General features: G+C 36.1%; 1 protein-coding gene across 11 annotated transcripts in view; it reads left to right on the forward strand.

Annotated features, from left to right (window-relative positions):
- The window catches only part of msi2b (musashi RNA-binding protein 2b), a 277,421-nt gene extending 269,725 nt beyond the window's left edge, over positions 1 to 7,696 (forward strand). For 7 of the 11 annotated variants that reach the window (XM_059514191.1, XM_059514188.1, XM_059514194.1 and 4 more), the window contains 2 exons: positions 3,344 to 3,420; positions 5,599 to 7,696. In XM_059514191.1, coding sequence (XP_059370174.1) covers positions 3,344 to 3,385 — 42 coding nt within the window. In that variant the 3' untranslated portion in view covers positions 3,386 to 3,420; positions 5,599 to 7,696. Of the gene's footprint in view, positions 1 to 3,343; positions 3,421 to 5,595 lie in introns of all 11 variants that reach the window. The other 4 variants (XM_059514190.1, XM_059514197.1, XM_059514198.1 and 1 more) reach the window with 2 other exon arrangements.
- Positions 7,697 to 22,267: the final 14,571 nt, after the last annotated feature.

Below are 22,267 nucleotides of genomic sequence, written 5' to 3' on the forward strand. Positions count from 1 at the left end.
CAGTATTTTTCACTCAGAAATGTTTATTAAATAATTACAAAGATTTTGACAAGTATCTTCTTGTAAAACATAATCTTAATAATCTTTATTTATAACTGTATACCAAATTTGATCCATGCACCATACTGAATAAAATTATATTTAAATAGAATCCGGTTGCAATTTGCATAGCAATGAGCCATGCTTGTCCAAAAGGAATGAAATACCTTGCGCAAAAGTGGTGCATAGTTTTTATGAATTCCCTCCACATTGTTATCTAGCTAATAAATTAAGTAGCTAATACATTTTAAAATTAAATTTGTTTTCAAGGAATAATTAATTTTAACACAACTAATAGGACTAAAAGAATGTGTGATATGAGGGTATGTGAAATCAAAAGAAGCAAATACATGTGAAAAAGTACTAAATAAATCATCTCAGATGTATTAGGTTGCAGTGGGTCAAAAGGTGTGATAGATGTGCATGTTTTACCCATACAAATTATCAGGAATAAGGCTATAAAAATGTCTCTTTTGAAGGCTGAAAAATGTGAAATCACAGTCTCATTAGTGCAAAGCAGGTGCCCTGGCAAATAGCTTGAGTTAGATAGCGTTGGTTTTAGCATTGCTAACATTTCTGCATTCCCACCAGCATTCCTCCCTCTCTGTCAACTTCAGGATAACAAACTGTGAACTTGTACCGGCTGTCAGCAGCAGTGTGATGTGTCAGTGTGCTTTTGTTCATGTGCCAGCCCGGAGGACAGAAATCTCACAATTAGTTCTTCTCTCATTTTCAACCCGGTATTTTGTTTCCAGCACACAATGGCTTTTTTATTTTTCGAGCAGATGATGGGCATACCAGAGGCAGCCTTTGAAAGGTCCCCCACACAAAGTGCATATGTAAATCAATAAGGCGATAATCAACTCTTGTGAGAAACCCTGTCATAAGAATATGTTGTCTTGCCCTTTGAAGCCATAGGCATTCATTATTCCTTCCGTGCATTAGTTTTTAACCTTTAACGGAGCAGAGAGATGGAGCAGGTATCAGGCGGAAGAGAAAAGGAGCAGGGCCGACTCACAGGGGGGTTGATGAGGGAGGCCGCACTAATTCACAAGATGCCGAGGGAATTACCGGCTCCGGACGTTTTTTGAACCACCGTCCAGATCTGCTGGAAAAATGAATAAGAGCCTTTGTATGTGAGGACACTGTTTATTGCCTATCTGCACACACCTCTGATTCATTCTGCTTTCAATGCCCCTTCAATCTCTTGTTTGCGAGGAAAAGCAAATTACTCGTTTTTTTCTCTCTTTCTCTTTCTTCTGCCCTTAAGTACAGTTTGCAAAACAGACCGGGCACTCATTAAATCTAAACGGGATTTTCAGAATAACAATGTCACCTTGCGCTTGACTTTCAGATGGAGTTTTCCTAACCTACATAGTCAAATTTAGGTTGGCCTCAAACCCTCAGAACATCTCACTAGTGATTGACAGTGCTCTAGAGGAAGAAAGGCTTTTTTCTTCAGCTGTCTGACATATACTGCTGTTTCTGTTAGCCTCTGTAGTGTCCTCACAAACTAAAAAGCTTTTTTATAAAAGATAAGGATCTTACGCCCCTTGACACATCTTGCGGAAATTATTGGAGTAAACTGTAAACAATTAGCTTGTGAACAAAATACGATTAATTAACCCCCAAATCTCGATTTTTTTTTCTGCATATGTAATACAGAAAAAGAAATCACTGTGGTAATGTCTATATGTTGCCTTAATCAAAAATTTCCATTAACACTGAGTGATTGTATTTCAAAGTGAATACAAATATTGTATTTACCTGCTTCAGAAACATTCCAGTAAACATTGCTAATAGGGATTAGAAGCAGAAAGGGGAGACAATTACATTTGAAAGCATCCGTGTGAAAACAAACCTGCAAAGAGAAGTGAGGATTTTTGGGCAGAAAAATTAGAGATTCTTAGTGCATTCCAGTGAATTATTCATGGGATGTTTCGTAAATTAAATCAAGAGAGCAGACCACAAATGCACAGTGTATGTTGTCTTTTTTCATATTGTTACGGTGGAATACAAGAGAAGAAAGAAAATAACCAGGAGGAAAAGAATGTATTGGGTTTAGAAGAGCACTTGCCTTAGTTATTCTCCTTATACCAGGTCACATTAAAATACCAGGCGTTACGTTATTTTTCTGACGTCTGAAAATAGAACAGCTCATTCTGTCAAACTGACGGATGAGGATTATTTGTAGTGCAACTTTCTGATTTGAAATTATATGTTTTAGTATTTTTGAGCCAAACTTCCCGAAACCGGAAGTGCCTCCCATAATATTAAAACGCGGTAAGCACTTTAGGAAACAGGTGGATACATCTGGCTAATGTTTACACTTGTGTTTGGACAGAAACCTGACACCGGTGAAGTTCACAGTTCTCCTGTTCAGATTGAGGCTTATATGTGATTTCTGACAGCATTTGTCTCTTGCTTATGTTTGCTGCATGAATTTTGATTTCAGATGAATTCATTAATGTTGTTATTGTTGGCATGAATGTAGATGACTACAATATATGCAATTACTTGATCTTTGTTGAAAAGCATACTTTCTATGCTCTCTTGTTCTTTGAAATGTAAATATTTCTTTCCATTTTACTTCATTGTGTGGCAAAAAAAAAAAATTAAATATGGAGAGCAGGAATACATGTAACATGTGAGAAAAGTATATAATACTGCATAAATGGTGATACAGAAAATTGAAAATGTAATTGTCAATAATTCTAGTTCATGTAACTGTCAGTCTACTGTTTGTATGTATTTTTAATTTTACATTTTATAAAAAAAAGGTATTATTTTAGTAGTTGTAAAAAAAAAAAAAAAAAAAAAGGCAAAGATTGTATGATTTTTTTTTTTTATTGTAAATATAATTATGTCCCTAAAACCATAAATTCCTTTTTTTTTTTTTTTTTTGGTACGCTTTTAAATTTTATTACAACTTTGCTTAATTTGCTTCCACACTGTAGCTTGTATACTGTTTATATTGCAATGTTTCAGTCATGCACTCTTTAAAAGTCTGGCAAAGGTCACAATCCTTTCAATACGATTTGATGTTTGATCCAGTTCATTCAGGTGTTAAAATATGGGCACAATAAGTATATTACATTTACTGAGTGTTACAGTTGTTCTTGCTCTCCCCTGCTGTCCACCTAGATCAGACCAAGGGAATGATGTGAACTGATCTTTATAGTTTATATAACATTCATTCATGCTAGCAACACATGCGATGATTGAAATGACTTAAGAGTGATAGACATATTAGCCTTTTCACTCAGAATGCATACTGACACCATTACTAACTGTACACTTTTAGGGTCCGTTGATTGCGACAGCTTTTACAAATGGATACCATTGAAACCTAACAGGTGGTTGGTTGCCATCTCATTTGAGGTAGATATCCTGTACCATTTATGAAATATATATATATATATATTTGATTTGTACCTTCATAATTATGTATCTGTTCACTACTATCTTCCTGTTCCATCTGCCTATTCATTTTGATTACCTCTCATTTTGATCTCAGATGAGTTTACGTTGACTCCGTGTAGTGCTTTTATTTTTCATCAACACTCCAGGCTTTTACAGGGCTTTTACATCTCAGACAAGGAAATTTAAACTTCATATGCAACAACCTGGTTTTCAGAAGTCTTATCTCTCGTTGAACATCTATTTTATTATTGATTCCACATTTTGAAGCCCTTTGAAAGCCTGAAAGTGTTTCCCGCTTCGCAAACACCTTAAGTGTGGCGGCTACACATTTCCCCCTTACTTTTTACCGCTAGTTCCTCCTTTATCCTCCGCCTGCCTGTCTGTCATTCGACTGTTCCTTTCATGCATGATGTCTGCGAGCGGGTCTACTCAGAACTGCGCAGTTGCTTTCTTTCACTGCCAGAGTTGTTGCGACAGCCCGACACACATCAACTCATATCCTCTATGAAGTGCTGTATTTGGATATTATGCACAGGTGTTGCGGCTTTGATTAGCGTGCACCTGGAAGCGAGCCCTCTTTGCTGAGAATCTGTTGACTTCGGTGCCATCTGATGTAATTCATCAGGTTTTTTGGATAAGGCATTGTTTCCATAATCACTGTGCTTGTATAGCTAGGTCTTAAGGACTTAAAGGTGATTTTGAGTACATGCTGAGATGCCAGATTTGACTAAATCAGAGACGACTCGCTTATTTAAATGCGGTGTATGTGTGGATAAGTGGATGCGCATTTATTCGGTCAAAATCCCTCCCCTATACTTAGTTAATATTTGCACCCAGACTGTTTTTTTCTGTCCTACGGTGAAGCATCAAGTGCGATTACGCCAGACTCTGTGGCTCCATGGCATTTACCTGTGACCTGTCTTCTGAATAAGAGGCCTGCGAACTGCGCTTTGTTGCTCATAATCTTCCCAAAGAGCTTCTCATTTTGTCCTCGAGGCAAGACGGATGATTGATTTAATGAGCAGGTAGAATCGCTCCGTCTGTGTGGATTCTCCAAACGTTTGATTGAAGTACACGCCAGCAGTCAGAGAAAGCAACAGAGATATTTCCTGGTTGAATGGACATCCGAAGAGTTTCTGCATGCTTGATACACTAACATATGTGTCGTGTCTGAACCCCATGTAGATAAGACGTTTTCGTATAAAAGTGCCAATGTGTTCTGTATCTGAGCCTAAACAACCGAACCTTATAATGAAAAGAAGCTGACGGTGGAGTGATGATTGATATAACTGACGATATAACATCTCTACTTCAATCTTTCAGCCAGACTGAATCAATACATGGTTTATGTTTAAACTAGATGTACTGTGTAGGATTGGAAGCTTCAGTTTTTCAAACACAATGTACTTCCAAAGCCGATTTATGCTTTTAAAAACCTTGGATTCATTAGAAAATCAGTTTGTATTTGAAATTCATGTGAATTGTACAAAATGACAAAATTTATAAACTACAAGCTAAAAATAAATAAACCATTTAAAAAGAAAAAAAAGGAAGAAAGAAAGAAAGAAAGAATAAGGTTTTGGAAGTAAAATTAGTTTTCTTATAAAAAATATCAGTTATGAAAAAAAATGCATAATGTCATTTACACTACTGTTCAAACAAAAAGGTACCCCAGCCCCCCCCCCCCAAATAATATTTTTTTTAAATGTAATTTGTTCCTGGGGTGAAGAGCTGAAATACTCAGAAATAATTCTAAGATTATCATTTTTATTATTAAAGTATCAATATATTAATATTTTGTTTAATATGGAAACAATAATGCATTTGTTAATAATGCATAAATGTTTTGTAAGGTTATAAATGGGTTTACTGTCACTTTGATTAAATTACTGCATAAAGTCTAATTGACCCCATACTTTCGAACAGTAGTGTATTTGTATACGAATGACGAAAGATGTTTTTTTTCCTATCATTGGAAGATAATGAAAAATATGTTTCTGGTAGTCAAATGTGTTCAGACTTGTCACCAGCAAGGCTCAGATGCAGCACACTTTATACACACACACACACACACACACTCAACATTTTACTGAAAGTATGGGGGATTTTAAGCAACTTCTCTGTTTGTTTCAGCAGAGTTTATCAGGAGGCCCGGGGAAGACTGGCCGGAGTTTCTAATTGGTTCTGTGTACAGGTAAAGGCCATTAAACTTCAAGCACTACAGCGCTGAACGGGAATCTAAAGCTGAGATGGCTCCACGCGAAGAACAAACCCAAATGTCTGAATCATCTCAGAAAGAAGAAACAAAAAAACAAAAACAACTAAACAATCTGCTGTACTATACTGAAATCCTGGCTTTTGAATATTTTATCCTAGTGTAGCCCTGACCTTGAATTAGGATTTAATTTAATTTTTTTCCTTTTAGAAACATTTTAGCCTTCTTTATTGTGTACACGTTGAATCAACCAACGTTTGTTTGAGTTTCTAGATGTTCTTCATTGTTCTTGAATGTTCTCTGATGAGAGCGACTATGTAAACATAAAATGTAATTTTTTTGTTCTGTTTTGGTAGTAATATTCCAATAGCGGTTTCGTTTCACAGCCCTCGTCTATCACTTTTCACACAAGCAAGAAAATGGATTGAAATGACATTTCTAATTCAAGACTAAACCGCAATGAGTGGGTAACTCAAAAAAATCTTAGTAGCTCAGTTCTATGTTTATTGTGATGTCTTGTTAACCATGATTACCTATTTTGGGCAATAAGAGGACTACAATATTTTCACAGTCCTTTTTTATAAATGTCATTTTTGTTGTCGATGAAAAAAAAAATGAAAAAAAAGCTTTCCTTTTAATACTTTGTGAAATGAGATTTAAAAAGAAAAGAATTCTGAAACTGTATATATTATTCTGTTCACTGCATCAAACTGTTTCTGAGAGAGAACCATATTTTTGTGATGGTGTCATAGAGGTTGTATCGTGTGCAAGCCGAAATATGTCAGTTCAAAAATATCTTCGAGGCTCAATGCAGTAACCGAGGTCCATCTGTAGCACAAAGGCCGTGATTTACCCCAGTACGGACGAAATTCAATCGAACACTGTTAGCTCGCTTTGTAAATACCGTCGGCTTTACAACTGTGCAGGTGTTATACCAGCATATGGATTAGATAGTACGTTAAAGATGTGCACAGCTTACAAAGAGAATCTACTTCACAAGCTATACAGAAATCAGCATTGTAACAAAAGATAACAAATCACAACAAAATCCAAAGCACACATGAACTATGATTTCAAACCGTGTCGAGACATTTCATGTTAGCGTTTCATTTGACATTCTGGCGTGAGCTTCTTTTTCCCATCGAGTGTCAGTGCCGAACGATTCGAATAACAAAGGCAATATTTCAAAGTGTTTTGAAATTGCTCTACGATTAGGAAAAACCCATCTTTTCTACCATTACCTCAGTCCTGTGAGAATGACTTTAAAGGAGATTACAAATTAATTTATTTTAGCCTGAGACAGATATTGAAAAAGATATTAAAGTGTTGTTTTGAAATTAAGTAAATCATTGCACTGTGAGAGAGAATTTATCATTTTCTATTTGCACATGTGAACTGACAGTCTCTAACGTGGGTCACGTGAAGGACCGCTGTGGAAGCCGTTCGTTTCTTTCCACACGGGATAACACTTACGAATCTGGAGTCTTGGCTTGCATTGATTCAAAGACTGTACTTTTAAATAATATCTTATTCTAGAATATCAGAGATGACAGATGAGTTTATTGGTAGCAATAGTTCATTTCCTCAGAAACACTGAAACTGATTGAAACCAGTAGCTGCTACACACATTTGTTGTACATGTGGGGACTGGATTTGATGAGACACAAATGGCATTTAGAAATATGAACTGACTGATGTATGCTGTTATTCAATCTTGTTGAAAATGTTTGATTTTCGTTTATTTAAAATTATTTTTCATTTCACTAAACTAACAGGTGAGGCAGAATGCTGGATTCTTTCTCAAGAAGGAGACGTGATAAAAGTAATGATAAAAAAAAAAACTTTGTGCTAACTGTTTGAGCTGTTTTAAAAAAGACAAACGTATAAAAAAAAGAAAGTAAGAAAATTATCCCGAACATGTTTTGAATTTAAATAGGGATGGATTTTTATCAATATTTTTGTGGATGTTAATGATTATACTAAATATAACTGACAATAATACAGATATTATGTACTGTATTTATCAATTGTTTCTCTTCATTCCCTGTCACTTCATTCAGTAATCTTATGTTGATCATTGTATTTTAGTAGTGTGTAAAAAAAGAAGAAAACAACAGAAAAAAAAAAAAACAGGAATATGACTTTACCTTGTAAAAGAGTGCTGTCTTGATGCCAGTGTAGTGGTCTATACACTTCTTGGTTGGTATTTTTCACATTTCCCCCCTCATTCTCCTTTTGTCGTTTGGCCCTTTCTCTATATCTCACTCTCTCTTTAGTGAGTAGTTGTAGGTGTTATGTACTTAATGTTAAGATGTAGAGGTATTCATTAGCAATCGTAGGACCAGTAAGGATAGAACTTTCTCTTTATAATCATTTAAAGACAAAAAGACAAAAAATGCTGAGCGTTATTTTCATAGTAATTTTTTTTCTTGTTTTTTTTTTTCTCCTTTTTGTTCCACTGTTTTGCTGGTCTCACATGGTTTCAACTAACCAAAGCTCTCACTGATGAAATCGAGGAGAAAGAAATTGCTGTACGACAGAATCGTAATCAAGGCATTAATTGGATCCCCACCCTTGAATGTTTTAAAAGGGGTGTGCCATACTACCTTAAATGCTAACGCTAGATATGCAAAACCATTTAACTTTCTTTTTTAAGAGGGACGCAAGCTATAATTATGATTTTATTACAAAAGAAAATATGAATTTTTCATTCATGTAAGTAATGATGATATGAGTTAATCATTATAGATATGGATAAAACTGTCAAAGGTTTTTGATATTTATACTCTTCAAAAAAAAATCCCAGTGGCCTACGGCAAAAAAAACTAAAAAATGTATGCCTAGATTAACACATACTTTAGTTTTGAGTCACCGGGGACATAGAATATGATCGTTTTTGTGCTTTTTAATTGCATTGCCAGCTTTTCATTTTAATTCAGCATCTACGTTCGATACCAGACAGCATGTGACACTAATTAGCTTGACTTTAGTGTAAAACCAGTTTCACTCTGAATCTGTATTCCTGAATCACATCTGTTCTCAGGGATATCAAACATGAGCCACCTTCACAAGGGAGATTTTTATGCTACTAGTGAGTTACGATCAGCACAACTTTTAATGAAAGGTGTCTAACTCAAGTTTATTCAGTACATTTGAGCTAAATTTAAAGGTGCTGTCGGGATGAAATGTGCACAGCATTTTCTTACTGAAGACATCTTTTTAAACTGCAACAGTAGGTGGTTAGTTCTTCTGAGTTGGATGAGTATCCAGCATCCATTTAGGTGTTGGTACACATTTAGATGGTCAGTGATAAAGGCAAATGTTTTAACAGCAGATGAAGCACATTTCCCTTCTGCTTTGACTCTTGATTAAAATGAAGGTTGGCAACTCTTTTAAACAGCTTCTTTTTTTATTCGTATCCATTAGCTTAACCCATAATTTGATCTTGTAGCTTGGACTTTAAGGTAGCATGGCTCTGTTGCCATTATTTTGTTTTCCATGGACAGCAGTTTACAGCGGATGAATGTTACACATCTTGCTAGACTAGTTAAATCATTGGAAAATTGTTGGTTTAAAAAAAAAATTTAAATGAAAAAAGAAAATGACCTGGAAGGTGTTGAGTGATTTTGGGAGTGAACTACCGTATCCATTTACACTTGAATTTTGCGGCAAGTGCTAGGCAATGGCCAAAACGATCATCCCGCTAATAAAGCAGTGAAACGTTCTACACTGTAATGTCTAGTGTACAGTATACTTGTATACATATACAAGATATATATGTATAGTGTATATATCTCTGTTAAATTGTTGAAACTGTCTCATTATTCCTCATTTTAGGTGAACTGATGCTAGTCCACACTGTTTGTTTCATTGGCTGTTGAATCATGTCATGTACCTGGAGGCCCGCTAGTAGTTATAGCTGTGTTAACCTCACGAGGACGTGTAGCTCAATGGGGACGGTACGGTTAATATGGTGTCTTTAGGTGGAGGGTCTTATTTTTGACACTCGTCTCCCATTTTCTCCTGAGGCCTCGGCCTCGCTGATTGCCTTGTCCATTCCTAACACTTGCCCATTTTTTAATGTTAACGGACTTTTTACCACGAGAACTGACTGAACGGACTGACGTCTGAAAGCATCTTTCAGGTCTTCTTGTATGGCTTGCTCAAGCCCTGTTGTAAAATAAACTAAAGTGGATGGGGGTCTCTCACATCTCAGATGTGGAAAGTATAATTTTATATTTGTATTTTCAAATAATAATGATAATAATAATAATAAAAAATGTTTGTGGAAGGTTTCCATCCTCTACTGTGGTCCAGAAATCAATGTGTTTGTCTGGAAAAGATTTAAAAAAAATGATAAAAAATACAAAAAATACTAATAAAATAAGAGTTTTGAACCATTTCACTCATGGTTTTTATTTTCAACTTTTTCAAGCAATTGATTTGTGATTCAAAAGAAATGAATATACCTGCAAAAGATTGTATGCCAGAACATGCACAACGATTAAAATGCACAAAGTTGAATACAGAGCCCAACAGCTCTTGTGTAAGTTTGTTTTCATTCTCACATCTGTTTACATCCGTAAATATGATTCTGTCTTGTTAAAGGCTACACACATAGTGAGATGCATCTTATATAATTTTAGAAATACTTCATTAGAGTAATGCTGGTCATATATATATATATATATATATATATATACATATACATATATACATATATGACTGAAAGGGTCACAGGCATGAAATAAATGGGTCATTCCATGAAAATCTATGCCTTTTGCTTCCCTAAGAAATAATCAAAAAGAGATTTAATATAATAAATAAATGTGCAGTTTAAAAACATAATACTGTGAATGTTTTTTTTTACATAAAAAAAGTTTAAAAATATATATATATATATATTATTTTAAGTAATTTAAATAGCATCTATGCTGATAAGGCTAAGGTTTTTGGCCTGTCCCTCATTTAGATTTTTCTTTTTCAGCAGGACATTTTATTTGCAAAATGAAGGCAAAATTATATAAAAATCACATTTGCATATTGTTCTAAATATAGTCTAATTGTTAAGCATTGTTTTTTGCATAAGTATGCATATTTTCTATAAAATATAAATAGTTTTATTGGTGTCCCCTGATTTCATGTCATTAAAAAAACCTTGTAAAATAATGTAAATTCAAGACATAATTTCTTGGAGGTTACATCATTGTTACACTGTAAATGATACACTCTTTATGAGAAGCGACGTCACTTTCAAAAAAGTGACTCGTTCTATTTTGATCGCTTCTGTAGACAGCAGTGGTTATATCCGACCTATAAACTTTTATTCCAGGACTTCTGTGATTATTTGAATGTTTCATGTACTAAATGCTCTCTCTGGTCAGCGGGAAACATCGATTCATTCAGGAATGAAACAAGTGTTAACAAGTGACGTCTTTGTGAGCAAGTTATGAAGTTATGAGCTACTAATCATTTGATTAACATTTATCAATTTGTTGAATATTCTATAAATAGACGGCAGCAACTTTAACTTGAAACTGGTAAATGGTGGGAAAATTATGATGTATGTATATATGTATGTATGTATATATATATATGTACGTATATATATATATATATATATATATATATATATATATATATATATATATATATATATATATATATATGTGTGTGTGTGTGTGTGTGTGTGTGTGTGTGTGTTTAATTTTAAATAGCAAGACAAGCAAGACTTAGATAAGTAATATACTGTATTGCTAAATCAGTAAATCTGCAAATATTGTTTTAAAGTCTGATTATGCAAATTGTAATTTTTGTCCCTTCGCATTTTATGTTGTTTAAATGTACCCCTGGATGCTTGTGTCGGTAACAGGGTTGACAAAAAAATACCAAAACATAAAGTAAAAAAATAATAAATTACACAGCCTGAGTTGGCACAATACAGTTTCTTGTCATTTTGTACATTTCATGGATATTTAAAAAAATGTATAATGATTAAACTTGTTTTTTAATTTTTCCAAGTGGAAAAGGCACCGATTTCATGGAATGACCCAAATACAATTCAACAAAAAAATGCATTGATAGAATAATGACATAAATAGGCTTAAGAGGAGGAACAAGTGTCTTTTATTGTTGGTTTCCAAGTATGTGCCCATTATTGTATTTTTGGCACTAATTCATCTTTTACTTGGTAGAAGCAGCTAGATTAGACACATGCCAACACAGACAGAGTTCTTGACATGCCCTCATCCTTGAAAACATGAACTAAACTATGCAAGGTAATACAAATATATTAAATACAAGTTCACTTGCCAAGAGGATAAACATGGTTTCTGAACACATTGTTATGTGTTAGCTGAATTAATAGCTGCCATGAGCACAAAACCAAATTCATTTGACATTTAGAAAACAAACGATCCAGCTATGACTATAAATTGCACTTCTCTGTTGTCTATGTATTTATAAAATTGTCGGTTTTGAAATTCTGCACATTTCTTTTTTTGTTTATAATCTTGCATATTGTTGGGCCTGTGCAGTTTATGGTAACATTAACTGCATATTAATATTTTTAAATGTTTGGTTTTATCAGAATGTTACTATTTAAATAATCTGGTACTGTCTTGGCTCTCCATTTGATGGAGCCTAAAATATGAAGATTGTTTTAATTAAGTGAAATAACTCTTAAAGCAATCTTTATAAAAGGTTTTAAAATGAGTAGTGAGACATTAAAATTTAATCACCAGGAAAAAAATATGAATGAATGAATGAAATCCTTATGTAACACCATAGACAAAATGATTTCCTAATTGGTTCAAATAAAGCTCAAGAGGTCAGATTTTAAGTTGGTAGCCTCAGACTAGGCACTTTGGCTTCAATATCTCTGCTACTGAAATTACACTGCTAAATGTTTTGGTTGTCGAGTTGGTTTCAACTATAACAATAGCTACATCTCGATTTGGACTGTTTTTGTCTTACATTCCTAATTAGAAATGTTTTAGAGTGCAGGATAAAAAAATAAAAAATAAAGACTTAAGAAACAAATAGAGGAATGTTCAGGGGGAAAACAGGATTTCAGAAACAACACCCTTTCATACATTTTTCCCCAAGACGTCCTGTACACAGAATCCAATCAGACAGTCCTATTGTTGTGCGGTACGTTTGTGTCTTCCCTGAGCCTAATCAAGAGGTGTTTCATGCGGGATGAAAAATGCAATGTGTGCAGGCTGGCAGAAATTAATGTCATTTTTAATTTGAGTCGCTGTCCCATTCTCAAATGTGAAATTGCCTTGCTGAATGTAAGGTGTGACAGCTATTATAAATGTGTGGAAATCCATCTTCCACCCTGCCTCCTCTCTCCCTCTCTCCCTCCATCTCCCTCTCTCTCTCTCTCTCTCTCTCTCTCTCCCCCCCCCCCCCCCCCTCTCTCTCTCAGTCCTGGATGAGCAAGCTCTCTTCATACAGTCACTATCACTGTAGCTGTCCACCCACACACTTCATTGCAGCCCTTGGATAGTGTCATGACTCATTGTGTTCACTGTTTGCCAGGAGAGAAATACTGAGAGAAATCTCAGCTTCCCTCTTATCAGAAGACCACTTAGACAGGAGAGCTGCAGCACTGCATCCTAACCTGTTCAATCGCAGAAAAAAAAAATCACGTTTCTGTCAAACAGGTCCTCTGAAAGCATGGGGATCTCGTAGAAAGGAAGGGGGAGTCTCTTTGTGTCGTATATGTAGTTGCAAGCAGGTGTTTGCCACTTGTAGTAGTAGTATGGGAAAAGCTGGTTATTATCTTAGTAAAAAGCACAAGTCCCAGTGATGGGAGTCATGAATTAATGTTAAACCCCACCCCAATATACACAGGCTATGTGCAAGTTAGTCCCTTCCGAAAACAGTCTGTGTACAACGTAGTGTCACAATGGGGTCAATTGTACCTGGAGACCTTTGTGTCAAGATGCCTAGCAACAAAACACTGGCGTAGGTATCAGCTAACTTAAGTTCACCAATTAAATCATTTGAAAAATGACTGCAGGTGTCGGGAACGATCTCCAGAGAACTCATTTGGAGAGTTCTGGGTTCTCTGGTGTATTTTTAAGACAGAGCTGTCCTACCTTTAAGGTCTGCCGGTGTTTGGAAGAATATCACAGGCTCCCCTTCCCTCCCAAAGCCTCTCTGAAAAGTGTTTTAGTAACTCACTCAGCTTTACACAGGGCTTTTATAAACAGAAGAAAGAACTCAGAGGGGGTTTCGCAGCTACAGTTATGTTCTTGTTGTGTGTTTGTTTAACACGCGGTGCTCTGGTTCTGATTGGTCGACTGCAGCATTCTAAAGTGAATATTATTTAAAATAGTTTCAGTTCTTGAATTTGATTGGCTGACATGGAGCATTGTTGGCTGTGAGAGAGTAGTCCAACATGAATGAAACTGTTCACTTTATGAAGGCCCATTCACAACAAATAGTGCAAGAACTGATGAACAATAAAAAAACATTTACATCCAATCAGTAGTTTTAAAGAGCTCAGGAATTTAAAGCGGCAGACCGTAATGTGCTTGAAATACTGTGTAGACCCTATTGATAGTTGTTGTTTTTGGTGTGACGGGCCTTAACTCCGTATTTTCACGTTCCAGTGATGGCTGTAGGTACTCCTTCGGCAGGTTACATTGATACACCAGTAAGTGTCAACAAATAACTGTCTTTATGAGTGTGAATCATTAGTTTAAAAACTGATTCATTCATGTGATAAAGTGACTTGTCTTTATGATTGAATCACTGAATCATTCACTTAATCAATGCTGTGGCTCCTTTTCAAACTGTTGGTGGATAAAAAATAACCACTGACAATAGTGTTTTCACCAAGTAGGCCTACATAGACCCAATATTGTCTTTAAAATGTAAGTTACTCACGATCAAATTCCTGTTTATTGAGCTGTTCTACTCATATAAAGTCATTTCAACTCAGTCAATCATGATTCCATGTCCATATGTAATTGGGATCTGTCTATTAAGAAGAATAATATGCAATAAACTGTACATTAATGTATAATCAGCCGATCATTATCATGAAATAAACCCCTTCAGGGAGACACAAGACCCGTTCACGCTGTCAGGGTTTATTTTGTGATAATGACCAGCATTATATACCAGTTGTGGTCCATTATTTAGAGCTCTCCTGATTGAATTTCAATGCATGATCAAACTGTAATTAACAGCAGGGCCTCTAATTACTCAGCAGGTGTATGGTGCTTGATAAATGATCTTATTGCAGTGTCACTAGCAATGTGCAGGCCAAAGTTGTAAAATCAGATTGTTTCCACTAGAGTTTGTCCACCCACCATGCCTCTTCATATCCACAATGGAAACTGAATTTTTAGCAGATAGCACTTTATAAGTAGGTTGTTGATGAAAAACATAATGGCGTCCTCATCACTCGTTCCTCTCGGCTGAGCAATCGATGAACGAAAGAGTTCTGCGACTTTCACAGAATGGATATCTGCAATCGTTTGAGGTGTCGGGAGCAGTTCGGATGTGATCATGCATTAACATCAAGAGCGATCAGGGAGACGGAGACCATCCCGTTCTGAATGAACCCAGACAGTTTTTCAGGATTAGAAACCTGTTCAGCCCCTTGTCTTTGCTGATGAGTATTTGACTTCTAACTGCGAGACATCCCAATCATCTCCACTCCCCCAATACTCCAATCAGGGCCTCATTAGCATCTGACACTACCTGTCATTAACAAAGCTCTCTAATTAGGAGCCAATCAGCCCTCTCAGGAGCCCTCTTCTGAATGATGTGTGTTTAAAGCATGAGCACGCGAGGAGCTCCGATTGCAGGAGAGGTGTGATGTTAAAAGGGAGAACAGCGTGCTTACCCACCTAGTGTACTAGCACTCTAGACAGATGGAGGGAAATTAAATCGCTCCTGACACTTTTTTTTTTTTATAGTCGCACAGTCATCTGCCTCTTAACGTCAAAGAGAGAGGACGGCTTTTTCGGAGGCATGTCACCGAATCAGCTGTGAGAGCCATATGTCAGCAAAAAAAGATCCTAACATGTTGAGTGAGACATATGGACTGAAATGATTTGATTTGTTCAAAGATGAAACAACTTGTTATTGTGCTTTTGTTTTGCATAAAAATCTACTTTCATCGCCTGTTTGTGTTCTTCGAGACACAGCAAGGGTGTTTCATGTACCTGTGGCTCTGTATACTTTCCAAAAAAAAAAAAAAAACACTAATGATTCTCACAAGGTTATTTAAATTTCCAACAGTGTGTATACATGTATGTAAAATTTAAGCCTAACTGGAAATGGCTCACAAATACAATTTATTATCATAGTTCTAGAATATATTAACCCAGAAAAGGACGAAAGGAATCAAATCTACATAAAAAGCATCAGAATGTATATGAAGACAAAATCCACCTCTGGCATATTAAAGCGTCCAAAAAACACCCAATTCTGAAAAAGAAAACGATAATAAATGGCCTAACTAAGCTTATGGCAGTCATATCCTGCATATGAAGGTAGGAAAGGCTCTCCTCACCTCTAATAAATCCTCTCAGCTGGCCATATTCAAATCATTCGGTTATGGTTAAATGAGAAATGAATGAACATGAATGTCAAATAATTCTTAGTCAGACTAATTCTGAGGCTATTCTGACTCTACGGAAATTGTAGGGTTTCCGGTGAGATGGGGAGGAGTGCTGGGTTTGCTCAAAGGTAATTTCTTAATTTGTGTGCTTTCATTATGCTTAAAAAAAGCAATCTCTCTCCTGTGACTGTGTCAAATTGACTCTGTACGGCAAAATGCACTCATCTGCATAGCTGTCACAACGGCTCATAAGATCTGGCACCCAATAACTTCACAATGTGCAGAATTACCGGTGTCACTTTTAATGTGACATAGCAATTTACATCACACACCGTGGGGACACGTGCACATTTCAAGCGGTTTGCATGGTTAATGGCTGGAACGTTATTTGCATTATAATTTGGTGAGTGTGAAGTGTAATCAAGCTACATTGACTCTTGGGGACTGCGGTGGCACGGTGGGCGACGTCAAAGCAACCCAAGAGCAGCACTGTTTGGGCTTGCATGCAAATTTGCTATGCATGGCCAATCTGATGCGCCCCTGACTTGGGCTTAGTTTGCATATTCCACAGTTGGCATGTTAGACCCCACAAAGCCCCTCTAGCCTCTCTTCAGCTCTCATTAGCGCCAGTGAAATGGTATGCTGATGCACTGGCAAACTTCATTTGTAAGTTAAACACATTTAGATCTCCTTGATACAGAAGAGAGTTATTTTCAGACTTTCCTAGCCCGCTTACGTGAAAGCCGTGTGATGCTGAGAAATCGCTAACTGAAGACTTGTTCATTTACATATGCATTTAGTTCTCATGTCAGTCAGCGGCGCATTGGTGATGCTTTGTATTAACTCAGCATGTTTCTAAAGAAAGTTGGCAGTCACAGAGCCTCTCTTGAATAAAATAACAGTAATATTTTTGTAGATGAGTATCTTTGCCAATTATAAGCATAATCCTTTGCCATTCTCGTTCATTTCAATAGCAGCCGCTCGAATCATCAGAAGTGTGATTTGTTATCTGATGTATTTGCACTGTTTCTGAGCCAATAAAGGTTCTTTTTATGCTTGTTTAAGTGTGGTAAAAAATAAAATAAAAATCTAATTAAATGCTGTTTGCAAACTTTAAGTACATGTCTAGATCTGAATGTTTGAATGATATAGATGGTGCAGCCAGATGGTACAGTATCTACCAGCAGTGGATAAATAGCCAAAACTTGACTCTTTGGGAAAGTCAAGTAGGCAATGCAATTACCTGAATATAATTACCTGAAAAGAGAGAAAAAAATCCTTCCCCTTATGATGTTTCATATACAATTATACATTCTCATAGGTAATCGCATCACTAAACGGCAACCAGAAACCCTACCCAAATTGAAACAATTCTATAATCGACGATTTCCAATGAATTTGCAGATATTAACTTAGGGGGAACACAGGCTGCATTAGGTTTGTAGTTCCAGGAATCAACATACCACCGCATTACTTACTGTCACATTTCCTGTTCATCGCAGATAAGTCATAATGTCATTACTTTGTTCTTCACTAACACTGTCAAACCGCAAGACATAATGAAGAATAAAACAACCAATCAGTGTTGGTGTTATTATGCATTGCACAGCATTAGAGAGCACCCATCAAGGCTTTAACTATGAATGATAGCATGGTTTATTTGCATTATTTGATTCACTAAAGGAATTATGCAAATCAGGCAACAGCACAAACATGCCCACAAATTCAGTGCTGACTGCAATTTGGGAAGCACAACTCTTGCTACCATGATATGCCATACTTTATTGGGGCTGGATATACTTGGAAAGTGTGCTTTTGTACACCGTGTGATGTATGTTTGATTTACTCCATCACTTGTTCAATTACTGCTGACACAATTGCTAGAAATGCACATAAATGACTATTTTAAACCAAATTTAGCTTACTTCCTGCTTTGCGCTGACAGTCAAGTGTTAATTTTATGTTTTGGGAATAAAATGCCATCTATTATATCCACAATTTAAACTCAAAGCTGGCACGTGTGTGCTGAAATGAATGAGAATGACTTTAAATTTAAATGTACCACACTGGTATTTAGCACCTGATTAAACTGGATTGCAGATGATTAGTGGATAAGATACAGGTTTTTGCACTAAAATGCCGTACTTTATTTTCACTCTACATTATGATTCACCTGCAAAATAAAATCTTCAACTGGTGATAAAAAAAAGCAAAAAGACTGGAGAAAGAAGTGGGTGTCAGTTAAAGCTCTGCAATCAAAACAATACAGAAAAAACAAGTAAAAGAAAATCAATTTACACAATCTGCAATGACAGAACAAGCCATTGCCGAGGCTTTATGGAGAGCTAAAAATGGATCCGGAGTAAATAATTCAGAAGCCATTAGCGATGCTTTGTAGTTGCATTTATAATAGGAAAGCGAATGCTTGCATGAGTAAGACTCTGTGGAGGATAGGATCCATGATTGGACACGTTTTTGGCACAGTCAACAGCCGTTGTCAATGTGCACACCATGTGTTTATTTCTATAATGAGATCAGAGAGTTAAATATTTGGTATTCCTCTCGTATGGAACAGGTTGCACAGTGTCACTGTTAATTAAAGACAGTTTCTACTAATCCAGCAATGCTTCCTGAATAGATTTCAGTTGTCCCTCAAGTAAATTATCTTGAGCAGTGAAAGTTCCTCTCCCATCTCGCTCTCGTTCTATTTCTCGTCTCTGTCTACCCACTTTTCCTTTTACCACTCAGGGTATTAATCATGTTTGGCATTTGATTGCAAGACTTCAGGAATTGCTGACACAAACCCAGATCTTTTGTCATGACGCTGTTTCTCTGTAGAGATTTGCCACATTATAAACTGGTCTCAAAGAAAAACATAAAAGCTTATCATATGACATGCTGTGTATCTATCTGGCCGTCTTTCATCTATCAAAGTCTTTGTGTAATAGTATCCAACAGCATCATTAGGATAAAGAACAGAGGAATCAATCTTTTGCAATCAAGGGATTTGGGAAATGCAATGCATTTTGTAGCAGAGTTTAGCTTCGTACATCGAAAGCCTAAATAACTCTTGTGCTGTAAAGAGTCAAAATATAGTCAATCGATATTCCACAAGAAATAGATGCGCTAAAGTGAAGTCGGCAATTATAGGATGTGTGTTTGGGTGTGTATATGTGTGTTGGCATTACTGGGTCTCAACAAGGTGGTGTGTTAGAGGCTTGACTCGGACAAGTTAATTGAGTTTGGAGAAGACCAAACCATAGACCATAGGCTGTGTGTTTACAATAGCACTCTTAAGATGAACTGTTATAGGAAAGAAAACATGCCTGCCAGAGAACAGACATTTGGATAGACATAAACAGTTTATTTAGAATGCCTCCACTCGGGCCAAAGTGTATTATATTGACAGCTGTTATAGTCTGAAATTGAATGCAATCTGTGCAGCAGTAGACATGTGATGCATCCACTGAGTTTTTAAAATCAACAGCAAGATGTTTTATTTATTTTTTAACATTCATATGAACGTATAGTGTTAAGTTTGCATAATACTGAATCCCTGTTCTGCTTCAACTAGTTCATTTTAAATGATCCTGATCATAAATAAACAACAAATTTTGTACATTTAAAATATATTATATAGACATGCTAGATAGATGGTATAGATATATAAACTGTTGTATACACATACTTCTGTTATATTAATGGTTTAGAAATATTAAGCATCACAACTGTTGATAATAATCAGTCAAATGTCATAATTGATAGTAACAAAAAATAATAAGAAATGTTTCTTTAGCACCAAATATTTATATGTAAATATAATATATACATATTAGCATGATTTCTGAAGGATCATGTGACACTGATGACTGAAGTAATGGGGCTGAAAATTCAAATTTGTCACCAAGAAATACATTAAATTTTTTTAAATATATAAAAATAGAAAGCCATTATTAGAATTGATTGTAATAATTTGAATTGATTGTAATAATATTTCACAAAAATTGCTGTTTTTACTATTTCTGATCCAATGCAGCCTTCATGAGTATAAGAGACATCTTAATATTTAACACATACATATTTACACACACACACACACACACACACACACACACACACATATATATATATATATATATATATATATATATATATATATATATATATATATATATATATATAAACACATATACATACATATTTACAAAACATTGCATGTATTTCAAGTTACAAAAAAGTACTGACAATTACGAGATTAAGCATAAGCATTCCATTTAAAAATCAATATCATTTTTTATATTTTCTTGTCTGATCTAGTCCCATATTTTTCTCTCATGTGTAGCCACCAACACGCACCATTGCCATTAACCTCACCCTCTAGTACCCCGTCCCTTTAACTGCGACACCGATGTCACTCCACAATAAGATGGGCCACAAAGATTTTGCCAGCGACATCAAAACAAATTAACCTTCAGATATTTCTTCGATCCAGGATACACCGCGGAGCCTTCAGCCCTTAAGGTCTTCCAACCTCCTTCATGTGACCAAATGTAATCTTTCGCATTTCATTTGCACGCACATTATTATTTATATGGGCCAGATTTACTGTGGGCGATGGCACAGATTGGATTCTGGTCCAGGGCTCGGGCAGGTTGTGGTGGGGGGTTGGGGAGAAGCTCAGGTAATTATAATGGAAATGAATGTGGGTCTGGGATGAGGCAGAAGCCCTGCTGCTGGGAAGGCTTTATTAAATATGGAACCGCTGTGATCTGATCAGGGCCCTGAGGATATTGACCGCCTCGGGAGGAGATAACGGTAAAGAGGGCAGGGGAAACGACAAGCTGATGGATGTATTATTTGTGTAAAGGTCTGATCGACGAGGCGGGTGATTCGTTTACGGAGGAGGCATCAGCACGTTCAAATTTGATCACCCCCCCCCACCACCACCTTCCCATAGTACCCCCCTCTGTAACCCCGCCTTTGGCTCGGTGCTCAGAAGAGGAGGCCACAGGTGATCATCAAGAGCCAGACGGCCTGCATTACCTTTATGAATAGAAAATGAATGTGAAGCTCTGGCTTTGCAGAACAGACGTCTCTGCTATTGTTCCAGGGGTGACGCTGTGAGACAAGGGTCAGGGGAGTTATCCTAACAGGTCCTACCCTGATCTGATTCCTTTTTATGGATTTGGCAGAAGATGCCTGTCTTTACACAACCAGAATATTGCACTTTTTTTATTCAGCATTTTATTTTATTTCCTATTATTTTCAATGCATAGGCACCTGTTGTGTCCAGAGAATGTGTGCTTATCACAGGTTTTTTTTTTTTTTTTTTTTTTGCCTTAACATTAAATCGTATATATTTCATATAAATGTCATCTATTTATACTACTAGTCAAAAGTTTGAAAGCTGAAATTTACCAATAGATGAGATGTTTTTGAAAGAAGTATCTTATGCTCACCAAGGATGTATTTATTTAGCTAATCAAAAAATATAGTAAAAAGAGTAATACTGTGATATATTATTACAATTTAGTTTTCTATTTTCATATATTTTCAAATGTAATTTATTCCCATGATGGAAAAGCTGACTCGCGTGAGCCTTCAGACATCATTCTAATATGCTGAAGGATCATGTGACACTGAAGACTGGAGTAATAACTGCTGAAAATTCAGCTTTTAACCACAGGAATAAATTACATTTTAAAATGTAATTGTTTTGGGGTGGTGTTAGCGCAGTGGACAAGACGAATGCCTGTGGTGTGAGAGACCCGGGTTCAAATCCACTGTGAAACGCCAGTGTGTCCCTGAGCAAGACACTTAACCCCTAGTTGCTCCAGAGGCGTGCGACCTCTGACATATATAGCAATTGTAAGTCGCTTTGGATAAAAGCGTCAGCTAAATGAATAAATGTAAATGTAAAATGTAAATGTAAAATAGTTTAAGATCAAAAACGCTAATAATATTAATAACGATATTACTCTTGCTATTTTAAATCAAATAAG

Source organism: Carassius carassius, chromosome 28 (assembly GCF_963082965.1).
Source record: "Carassius carassius chromosome 28, fCarCar2.1, whole genome shotgun sequence".
Classification (NCBI taxonomy): domain Eukaryota; kingdom Metazoa; phylum Chordata; class Actinopteri; order Cypriniformes; family Cyprinidae; genus Carassius; species Carassius carassius.